At 43.2% G+C, this 12,088-nt stretch overlaps 1 protein-coding gene across 2 annotated transcripts in view; it reads left to right on the top strand.

Annotated features, from left to right (window-relative positions):
- Positions 1-448: 448 nt before the first annotated feature.
- Positions 449-12,088, top strand: part of SCP2 (sterol carrier protein 2) — a 109,203-nt gene continuing 97,563 nt past the window's right edge. The window contains exons 1-2 of one of the 2 annotated variants that reach the window (XM_028512511.2): positions 449-631; positions 6,500-6,557. In XM_028512511.2, the coding sequence (XP_028368312.1) occupies positions 560-631; positions 6,500-6,557 (130 nt within the window). In that variant the 5' untranslated portion in view covers positions 449-559. Of the gene's footprint in view, positions 684-6,499; positions 6,558-12,088 lie in introns of both variants that reach the window. The other variant, XM_028512512.2, reaches the window with a different exon arrangement.

A 12,088-nucleotide genomic window follows, 5' to 3' on the forward strand; every position in this document is an offset into this window, starting at 1 on the left:
TACAAAGAGCTACGTAACAGCGCTCTCCCTCCTGGGAGCACGTCCACGCGTTTCTTCCCTCTCAGGCATGTGTCTCCTAAACTGTAGGGGCCCCCATGGCGACTTGCAGCCAGGGCAGCAAGGGCACTGGCAGCTCTTCTGGGGAATGTCTCCAACGTCCCCTTTTCTCCGACTTTGCAGTCTCAGCTGCTCCACCAAGGCTCATTTCTTGTAACATTTGTAGGGAGCCAAAGCAGCGCCATCTAAGCTCTATCCTGTTGCTCTTTCTATCCTAACCCTATCCCTGCTTCACTCTCCTGAACTTTAACACAGGACTCCCTCTCACTCTCTAAAACAAAACAAAACAAAACAAAACAAAACAAAACAAAACAAAACAAAACAAAACAAGCTATGTAACACTCCCGGTCCCCAAAGCGTGGGCGTGCCAGCACCTCTGCGCAGGCTCAGCCAGCGGGTTCCTGGCCCCACCCCCGGCGGACTGCTCTGGCATCTTCTGCTGTGGTGCGGGCGCCTGGGTGTCTGCTAGACCGGCCGGAGCCCTGCCTGCACACTCAGAGCCATGCCTCTCACCTCCCTACAGTCTCGGCCCCCGCGCCGCCGGGTGTTCGTGGTGGGGGTTGGGATGACCAAGGTAAACACGGCAGTAGTCGCCCCTAAGCGGGCTTCCGCCCCGCGCCGTCAGGGTGAGACCGGGGCTCCAAATGTTATCGCCAAACGGGGGGGGGGGGCGGCTCGTGGGGGGGGGGCGGCCCGATGCAGAGTGGGGGTCTGACACTGTCCGTGGGTCCTTCCTCCTAACCTTGAGGGCACTGGGGACATCCCATGGTCTCCAGACTTTGGCCCTGGGGGCATCCGAGAGGCGATTGGGGCGGGTTGTGATGTAGACTATCTTAAGGCTTGTGTCTGGGGCGGGGTGTTTCCTGTGGCCATTTCCTGTTCTTCCTTTTCCTCTCGGGGTCAGAGTTTGTGAAGGACACCCCAGCATAACCTGAAATCCACATCTCCTTTGATTCGAATGGACCTTCAAAGGAGGCAAGGGCCGCTTCACTCCCAGAAGGGAAACAGGTTGTGAATGCCACTAGCTCTGCACTCCTGGGAATATAGTAGTTCCCTCTTATCTGCGGGTTCGCGTATCTGCAGTCAACCACTTGAAAATATTAAATGGAAAATTACAATTAAATTATTAAGTAGTAAATGGAAAATAAACAATTCGTAAGTTTTAAATTGCACGCCGTTCTGAGTAGCGTGATGAAGTCTCTCACCATCCCACTCCATCCACCCTGGGACGTGAAATCACCCCCTTGTCCACATATCTGTGCGGTATGTGCCCTGTATGCATTACCCACCGTTACTCACTTAGTAGCCATCTGGGTTATCAGAGAGAGAGGTCACAATTGTGTGACTTTTATTACAGTATATTGTTACACTTTTTCTATTTTATTATTGTTCCTAATTTATAAATTAAACTTCATCATGGTGTGTATGTGTAGGAAAAAAAATATATAGGGTTAGGTACTCTCTGTGGTTTCAAAGATCCACAGGGGGTCTTCGAATGGATCCAACAAAGTATGGATGAGGGAGGGAAACATTAGTGATGCTCATTGTCTTGCACAAGATTTTTCTGGATCTTCCAACCTCATTTCTGTTCCTTAAGTGCTACTCTGCTTGGTACTAGGAGGTGGGAGACTCCTACGGTCTTATTTCTTGACACACTCACACCCCATGTTCTAGTAATGCCCAACTGCTTTTAGTTTCACTGTACACTCTGTTCTATGCCTCTGTTACTTTGCTTCTGTTGTTCTCACTACTTAAACTGTTTGACTTCATTGCATTTTTCAGAGATCTGTTTAGACCTTCTCCAAGCAGCCTCCGGTCCTCCTGACTTTAACATAGAGCCCCTGCACTTAACTCTGTCTCATTATGTTATGCTCAAATTCTGTTTGCATACATTCTTCCTTAGCACGTAAGCTCCTCCAAGGGGAGTACCATGTTTAATTGATGGTATACCCCTAGCTCACCGAAAGTACCTGGTGCCTGAGGAGGTTCAATGAATGGTAGTTGAACAATACTAAATGGGTATGCATTGTGAAAGAGAGCTTCTAGGAGGAGTTCTTTTTCTGAGAAAACATCCTTAAAACTTTTATCATCTTACCAATAGGCTACGATCACAATTCAGTAAAAACATGTACATATATATCAACTAAGGCATTATAAAACATATTTGGAGATTATTGTTTCATGGGAGAAGGGACTTCTAATGAAGGTAGTAGTAAAACCTACATTTTGGTATCAGTGCAGTTAGATCCTTTATTGGCTGTTGAATGTTTGATTATATTGGTTATATAGAAAAGCACACAGAAAGAGCTTCCCAGCCTTTTGGGAAGTAGGCGGATCTTTTCCTCCAGTTGGGAGGTGAAGGTATGGGAGGTGTTAGTTACACTCCTGAGGGAAGAAATTGGGAATATGGAGAGCAGCTTCATCAATATTCTTACTGGGTCAATGGACTTCCCTCTGGGCTTGATTATTATTATTTTTTTTAACTTTGCCTAGGGTTTGATGAAGAGGGAGAAATTTGTCAGATAAAAGTTTAAGCTCCACTGGTAGGTTTTGACTGGGTGGGTTCCTTATTGGATATCATTAGATGATTTCTTAAACTAGTAAAGAAGTAATGTCATAAGGATATTTAGAAACATGGCATTGTATAAAAGAACAAATAGCTAAAAGAATTGAAAGTAGATATTTTGGGAGCAAGTAAGACCAGTGGGTGGGGAGTAATGAAACAAGATTGTTCTTTTTTATTATAAGCCTTATGATACTTTTGGCATTTCTTTGCTTAAGAAAATAAAAACAAAAGAAAATAGAACATTACCAGCACCTCAGAAATTGCCCTTCTGCCCTCATCCAGTCACTGACTCCTTGCCAGAAAAGGCTTAACCATTATCCTAACTTCTGACCTTTAATTTCCTAGATTAGTTCTGGCTCTTTTGTTCAACATTATGTTTGTGAGATTCTTCCGTAATTTTACGTGTAGTTATAGATTGTTCATTCTCATGGACATAATGTCCATGTTGGTCAACATAACACAATTTATCCAATCTTCTGTTAATTAACATTTGGTAGTTTCCACCTAAACATGATTTTTTTAATTTTGAAGGAATAATGTATGTCTTTATTTGCCTACTTTTTTTAGTCAATGAACATATTAGTTTTATGTTGCTCTATAATCAATTACTGCAAATTGGTAGCTTAAAACAACATCCGTTTATATTTCACAGTTTTATAGGTTAGCAATATGGGATGATGTGGCGGGGGTCTCTGCTCAGGGTTTCCCTAGCCTGCAAGCAGGGTTCAGCTCGGCTGCATTCTCCTCTGGAGCACTTGGCCTTCTCTTCCAAGCCCATCCCTTTTATTGGCAAAATTTATTTCCTTGCAAATGATCCATCCTTTTTTTTTTAAGTTTTTATTTATTGATTTTTAGAGAGAGGGGAAGGGGGAGAGAGAGAGAAACATCAGTGTGTGGTTGTCTCTCACATGCCCCCTTACTGGGGACCTGGCCCACAACCAGGCATGTGCCCTGACTGGAAATCACACTGGTGAGCCTTTGATTCACAGGCTGGGACTCAATCCATTGAGCCACACCAGCCAGGGCTGATTCCTCCTTTTTTTTTAAAAAAAAAAACTGGAGGATAAGGTTTCCATTTTTTTGCTGGCTGTTGGTCTGGGGTCACTCTTAGCTCCTCTAGGAGCTGGTGTCCTTGCCCCATGGTCCCTCCAGTTCAGCAGTGGAGAACTTTCTTTTGTGTCAGATTTCTCTCCAAATTTTGAATCTTTCTGACTTCTGCCTAATTTTTAAAAAAATTGCCCTGATTTCAGTAAGAAATGGGGATGTGACATTATTTCACTATATGGCTGATAATTTTTTTTAACTCTTCTTTTTTTTTAAGATTTTATCTATTCTAGGGAGGGAAGGGAGGGAGAGAGAGAGAGAGAGAGAGAGAGAGAGAGAGAAACATCAATGTGTGGTTGCTGGGGGTTATGGCCTGCAACCCAGGAATGTACCCTGGCTGGGAATCGAACCTGGGACACTTTGGTTCCCAGCCTGCGCTCAATCCACTGATCTACGCCAGCCAGGGCTTTATGGCTGATAATTTAATATTTAATGGATATACTTGTTAGAGCTTAGCACAGTACTCCTTTTTTTTTTTTAAGATTTTATTTTATTTATTTTTAGAGAGGGGGAAGGGAGGGAGGAAGACAGGGAGAGAAACAACAATGTGTGGTTGCCTCTCACGTGCCCCCTGCCGGGGACCTGACCTACAGCACAGGCATGTGCCCTGACTGGGAATCAAACTGGCGACCCTTTGGTTCTCAGGCTGGTGCTCAATCCACTGAGCTACACCAGCCAGGGTAGCACAGTACTCTTCATCGTAAGTGCTTGCTGTAAATGCTCTGATTGTGACTTAGTGAACTGAGGAATAAATAAAAGGAAAATAGTCAACTGTTAGATGGTGAATTAGGGAATTATGAAGAATTGTAATGGGTCAGAGACAGGAATAAATGTTAAATATTTTGGTTTGGTTCAGCTTAATAGATGCATTTTGGCACCACAATGAAGTACGGCATTTAAGTTAAGTATCTATACAATTTTTCAAATTGGAGGTCATGAAATCAATTTAGAAGGTTGCCTCTAGCATTAAAAAAAAATTAGAAAATATTGTACCAATATAACAAGGATAAGTATTTCATGAAATTTTTGCTTTAATTATATGTGAATATACAGTTGGTCCTCCACATCTGTGGGTTCTGCAGATCAAAAATATTCCCCCTAAAATGTTATCTTGTAGTTGACGTGTACTCTGTCGTTAGGCCTATGATGGTTATGATGGGTGTGTTTGTACTGAACATGTACAGATTTTCGGGGTCATATTCCCTAAACAATACAACATAACAATTATTTACCTAGCATTTATGTTATATTAAGTATTATAAGTAATCTACAGATGATTTAAAGTATGCAGGAGGATGTGCGTAGGTTATATGCAAACACAGCACTGTTTTATGTAAGGGACTTGAGCATCTGTGGATTTTGGTATCTGTGTGGGGGCAGGGGTGCTAGAAACAATTGTGGGTACCAAGGGAGGCCTGTATGTGGATGCCTAGTCATGTTGTAATATGTATCTTCTTGTGGTTTGCAGTCAGAAGTTTTTGAAAGTCGTTTCTCTTTATCACAAGCACTGACCAGCAAAGCACTCTACTTTATCTAATCAGTCACCAAGTTTGGTAGACTTTATGCTTCTTAAGGCTCTGTCCTTTTCCTGCGCTGTGCTGCCGTGGTAGTCAGCTCTCACCTGGACTGTTCAGAGTCATGCCATTTGGTCCCATTGTCTCCAGCCTTTCTCCCTTTATTCATTTCTCCACATTGCATCCAGAGGGATCTGAAATACAAGTCTTCTCATCCCAGTCTCCTGCTCTCTGTTTTCAAGTAGGGCTTTATTTTTATTTCTTTTTTTGGTTAGTTTGTACTTCATAAACTTTATTCTGCAATCTAGCTAGACTTGGAAGGGGTAAGGAGAATATGGAACCCACTGAACTGTGGCGAAAGCACGAAGATTAGAGAACATCATAAGCAGATAAGGGTGAAGGGTACGCTCTTGAGCTGTGGAAGGAATGGTCTGGTGGTTCAGATAAAACACAAGTCAAATGTATTAGAGTTGTCCACAGTCCGTCATGGAGATTGGTGGTCTTGGCTTCCTGGGCCCACAGCGCTCCATAGCCATCATGACAGATGTGCTATTTTTCACCTGGCCAAATGACTACCTGCTTGCCATCCAGCCACTTGGTCTTGGCAGTGCAGATTCAAAACTGGGAACCATTTGTGTTGGGTCCAGCATTTGCCATGGAGAAGATGCCAGGACCTGTGTGCTTCAGGGTGAAATTCTCATCATCACATTTCTCCCCGTAGGTGGAGTTGTCACCTGTGCCATTGTGGGGTGTGAAGTCACCACCTTGGCACATAAATCCTAGAAAAATTCTGTAAAAGCAGGAACTTTTGTAACCAAATCCTTTTGTCCCTAGTGCTCAGAGTATGAAAGTTGACCATGGGGGAGGATCTGAGGCAGTGGTGGCATCTCCATGGCCTGTTTTTCAAAGAAGTCTTATGTTCACAGCAAAATTGAGTGAAAAATAGTTTCACGTGCTCCCTGTCCCTACACATGCTCAGCTTCATCCATCAGTAATCTGCACCAGAACCACTCTGTACCTTTGTTACAGTCGGACTGCGTGGGCACATCATTATCATTCCAACTCCCTAGTTTACATCAGGGTTCACCCTTGGTGTTGTTGTTTGGACAAATAAATGAAAACATGTGTCCATTATCAGAACCCAGGAATGTGCTAGGTGTTCAACATGTTTTTATTTGAATGAATGAGTTTCTGTGATGCTCTGTAGTGAGGGAAGGTAACTAAACTTGTTTCTATTTATTGTCTTCTATATTTCTAGTTCACGAAGCCTGAAGTTAAGGATTCAAAAGACTACCCTGACTTGGCAAAAGAAGCAGGTAATATAGAATATTTAGATCTTTGAACATTGTAGTTTATTGTGGGATCTGTCTTGATTGTGGAGCAGTCTTATGACTCCCCCCCCCCCAAAAAAAAGAAGAACCTTAACAGGCTATTGCCCAGTGGCTCACTGATGCGTGGGTCACCGGCCAGCAGTGATAAGGGAACGCTTTGGATGGCTCGTCAAAACACGCGAGAAAAAACATGCACAGAGACAGACTAGTTTCTATGGAGAAGTAGGGACAGAATGGCCACCCCCTCTAGTGGGGAGCGCGCCGATTTACTGTCTAAACCTGCTTTTATTGGGCTCATTTTGCATAATAATTCAGGTAAAGTACAGTACTCATTACGAGGAAGTAAGGAACCATAGAAAACAAGGAAGTCTGAGGGTCTATTTTGAGTCAGGGTCAAAAAGCTGTAAGACTTTGAGGAACAAGCTAACTTCCTCCTTGGACCCTTCTCATTCAACTGAGAGCATTCTAAACAAAGAAGGTTTCACAGTAATTTACATGTTCTTTCTTAGGCCTGATCACCCGGGGAATCCGCCCTTTTCAGCACAGGCTTAGCTGGAGCAAGGGAACTAAGGCAACCAAGAGATAAGGAGATTTTCTCCCAGATGATGAGAACTCAGGCTATGTCAAAGCCGAGGAGCGAGGGTCCATCACCCCCTTTTGCTGCAGCCCACAAAGTCCTTTTAGGGGGCCTCCCACGTGATCGTGCCTGTCTTAGATCGTTCCCCCGTTGGGGAACCTTACCCGTCTTTGGCTAACCGACCAAGCTTTTTGGGGTTCAGTTATGAATAAAGCAGCAGAAGCAGCATTCCTGCCAGGGAGATAAGCTTTTGTCTCCTTGCTGGCTTGCGGTTCCAAGGGCGTTCCCTTAGCCTTAGCCTAGGTGGGGGTTACAGCTTCTGATACCAGGCAGGGTGGTTCCCAACAGCTCACTAGGAAGGAGATGGGGAAAAGAGCTTGGGCGTTCTTAGCTAGATAGCCAGAGCAGACAGTGGCCCGTGAATTTATGTGCTATCCAGTTGTTGTTGGGACAACAAAGGGCTCTGTGGGAGAGAAAGGTAGGTTCACTAAAAGGGATAATTTGATTCTAGGAGATATGACAAAATTGGTGTCTTCCATTCCTAGAAAAGGGATAATCACATTCAAAATGTATTAAATACCTATATGGTGGTTTTCCTCTCTTCACTTGACTGAGCCAATGTAGAGAATTCTTTTTCTGTTACTAGGCGCATGTGTGACTAAATGAGGTGACGCAGTTTGTTGATGTGTACTCTTGCGAGTGTTCAGCAGAGAACTTGGGTGAACAATAGTGGGCTGGAACTCAAGAGAAGAGGGTTCAAGGTGTGTGGTCCATGTTCCCTGGGCAGTCTTCAGAGCCACTTGCTTGGGCCAGGCTGCTGCTGGCTGAACTGTGGATCCGAATTCTGTTGTTCTCTCTTAAAAAAAGGACAAGCACAGTAGTTTCTCTGCGTGGTGGAAATAAACGTTTTAGACTCAGGTGTCAGTTGTTTGGGAGTGCTAGAAAATACCAGCTTCCCAGCACGTGGGGACCTGGAGAGCTCCTTGGCCCCATGAAGTTGTTAGATACAGTCCTCCTCCTGGGAAATCTCCCAGACCCATCCTGTTCCTGCTGGCTTGTTGCCAGGCAACCCAGAAAGAGTTATTGGGGTTATTCATTAAATAATCCTCCATGGCTCCATCGGTACCTAGTATCTAGTGTCTGTATATTTGGATTTTGTTTCAACTCTCAGTATTCAGATATTAGTGTACATGAAATCAGAGCATCTCTGTTCCCCAAAAAGAAGGTTCATGAGATTTAATTAATTGATTTTGATCTTCTGGGTGGACATTTTTCATGTAATGTTTATCTTTTATGTTGCTGAACATTCTCTTGACTGATATCTTCAAATAGCTTTTGCCTTTCTCTGAGATGGGAGAAGCTTTACACAGTTCTTTCTATACGTTTTTGTTCCATTTCTTTTATTTAGCTAATAATTTTGTGGTTACTTTAGTAATATGTGAATATAATATTTTGATTACAAATGGTAATGTTGAGCTGAAGTTATGCAGTTTGAAATTAACTGTGGGGATCAACTGTTAAGAAATTTGGCCCGATTGACTTTGTTTACTGCTTAAAATTCTCGTCTAAGTGTAATTAGGAAAATAAGCTTCACTTAGTAAAGGAAATGTAATGTAGAATAAGCTTTTAGAACTTAGCTTTGCTTTTAAAAATACCCGTTGGTTCCAAGAATTTAGGGAAATGATCCTGGCTGGCGTAGCTCAGTGGATTGAGCGCAGGCTGGGAACCAAAGTGTCCCAGGTTCGATTCCCAGCCAAGGTACATTCCTGGGTTGCAGGCCATAACCCCCAGCAACCGCACATTGATGTCTGTCTCTCTGTCTCTCTCTCCCCCCGCTTCCTCCCTAAAAATAAATAAATAAAATCTTAAAAAAAAAAAAAAGAATTTAGGGAAATGAGAAGCACAAGTGGATGATTCCACTCACCTGTCCGACATTGCCTTAGGTGCCGTACGTGCGCCTTCAGACTGCGCCAGTCATGTTTGGTTTAACGTGTGTTCAGGCACAGCCTTGGGGAAACCTCTGAAGATTCTGTAACTGGTTTTACAGTCTGCTCTCTCTGGACTTATGTGTAGACTGGTGATGTGGCAGGGGGTGGTTTCATGGAACAGTAGATCCAGACGTCTTACCCTCTAATTCTCCAAACTGGTTTTAGGCGGAGGGGTGGGAGTGTCAGCTACCATTTTCTTTCCTGTCATTTCCCAGATGCATAGAGTGGAGAAGAGCGCAGCCAGCAGAGATGTGCTCTGTCAACTTCCATTATTTAGAGAATTCTGCTCTTCACACATTCCTCATCCTTCTTTCCCTCAGAGAAAGGTTAGGATTTTTTTGCACCTAAGATACAAACAACACTTGTTTGAGTGGTATGGCAATGCCACGTAACTCAGACAGTTAACTTCTGTGCTTTCTTTGTCTTCTCATCTCTTTAAAACCTTTTTATTTAACAGTCGTTTCAATCGGAAAGTATACACAGAAAACCTGATGTTAGAGGAAATGTTCAACGAATACTAGTGAGTGCATCTTGAGGACTGGGAAGGAGTAGGGTGGTATACCGATCTCAAGGCTCTTCCCATTTGATAGGGAGCAGAAGGCAAGTTTACACAGGTGGTGCGTAGGCCGTGCTAAGTACAACATGCCATTGGCATTTAGAGGAGGTACAGAGCACAGGCTGAACCTTCTACCTTATGTAACTCAGTCTTTCCCACTGATTATAAGAGCAATGCATGTGTTTTATTGGAACACAGAATTATATAATAATGAAAACGAAATTTTGTGACCCATGTCTATCACTATTAACATCTTAGTGTATTCTATTTTACAATAGTAGTTTTCCATATGGTTATATGGGATAATAATGCTATGTAGATTTGCTTCCTGGATTTTTAAACTTATTTCATCATGAGCATTTATCCTATTGCTAAAAATTGTTTGAGAAAAATTAGTTTTTTAACGATATATTTATTTTACGATTTTTTTGGACATTTAGGTTTGCAACTTTTTGATATTTTAGAAGAATTTGAACATCTTGCTAAATAGATATTTCATTTCATCTCTAGTTACTTTTGAGGACAGAGCCTGGAAATAGATTCATTGGAACAGTAAATATATGACAATTTTCAGACTTGCCAAATTTTTTTCCTTTCTTGTCTTGTCTTGTCTTTAATTGTTGTTCAAGTACAGTTTTCTGCCTTTTACCCCCATCCCAGCCCACCTCCCTCCCGTTTACACCCTCCCCATGCTTGTTAGTGTCCATGTATCCTTTATACTTATTCCTGCAAACCCTTCCCCTTTTTCCCTGAAATTCCCTCCCCTCTCCCCAAGACTTGCTAAATTATTTTTCAGACTGGCTACATTATTAGTCTCCCTAGCAGTATATGAGAATGCCCTTCTTAATCTAATCTTGCCAGCATTATTATAACTGATACATGAAATATTTTTGTTTATATGCTAAGTAGGAAAAGATGACTAGTTTGACTAAACTAATCCCATAATTAATTATGTCTTCTTAGTTAAAAAATTTCAAAGTAGGCCCTGGCTGGGTGGCTCAGTTGGTTAGAGTGTCATCCTTATATGCCAAGGTTGTGAGTTTGATCCCTGGTCAGGGTAAGGATTTGGCTCACACCTTCTCTTCAACCTACACTTTCATCTTCCTAGTTTATTTTTATATTTTTCAGTTCCTCCATTGGTAATTTTTGTAAGTTTAAATAGCATCCTTAGAGCCATCCTTATAGCATCCTTAGAGTTTTAAATGTTTCATACTGGAACATTTATTGTTCCATGGAGAAGATCATCTCTTGATCCTGACTCTGTAAGATGACCACTCAAGTGCTTCCCCCGCTGTCCACCCCCAGTATGGCCCTTCTGTCCAGTTTTGCTCACCAGATGTGCAGTAGGACCACAGAGGTGATGAGTGCAAGGACCTTGCGTTAAGGGTCTTTAAGACTCTTGGGATTTAATATATTTACAGTTAGGTATACAGCTAGGACAGAAAGTGTTAAGTATCAAAAAGGAGATATGAAGAAGTGAGGCAGTACCTTATGGGAAGAAATGATTACTTCCGAAAGGAGAGATCTGTGATGCGTGGGTCACCACCGGCCAGCAGTGATCACGGAATGCTGCGGATGGCTCGTCAAAACTCGAGAAAAACATACACAGAGACAACCAGGACCTGTGGGGGAATAGGAACAGCAGGGCCACTCCTCACGTGGGGAGCGCCTTGGCCACCCTCTCTCCTGGAGGGTGCCGCTTGGCCACCTTCCCTGGTGGGGAGAGCGCGCCATTCCCCCTCGGAGAGGCTTTTTATTGGTTTCTTTTGTATAAGAATTCAGGTAAAAGCTCATTACTCATTGCTAGGAAGTAAGGATCAAACAATAGGTAACAAGGAAGTCTGAGGGCCTATTTTGAGTCAGGGTCAAAACAGCTGTAAGACTTTGAGGAACAAACTAACTTCCTCCTTGGACCCTTCTCATTCAACTGAGAGCATTCTAAACAAAGAAGGTTTCACAGTAATTTACATGTTCTTTCTTAGGCCTGATCACCCGGGGAATCCTCCCTTTTCAGCACAGAGCTGCACCACCCTGTCATTGTTTCAGGCTTAGGTGGAGCAAGGGAACTAAGGCAACCAAGAGATAAGGAGATTTTCTCCCAGACGATGAGAACTCAGGCTATGTCAAAGCCGAGGAGCGAGGGTCCATCACCCCCTTTTGCTGTAGCCCCCAAAGTCCTTTCTTGGGGGCCTCCTACGTGATTGTGCCTGTCTTAGATCGTTCCCCCCTTGGGGAATCTTACCCGTCTTTGGCTAACCGACCAAGCTTTGGGGTTCAGTTATGAATGAAGCAGCAGAAGAGGCATTCCTGCCAGGGAGATAAGCTTTTGTTTCCTTGCTGGCTTGCGGTTCCAAGGGCGTTCCCTTAGCCTTAGCCTAGGTGGGGGTTACAGCTT

Source organism: Phyllostomus discolor, chromosome 5, assembly GCF_004126475.2.
Source record: "Phyllostomus discolor isolate MPI-MPIP mPhyDis1 chromosome 5, mPhyDis1.pri.v3, whole genome shotgun sequence".
NCBI lineage: Eukaryota > Metazoa > Chordata > Mammalia > Chiroptera > Phyllostomidae > Phyllostomus > Phyllostomus discolor.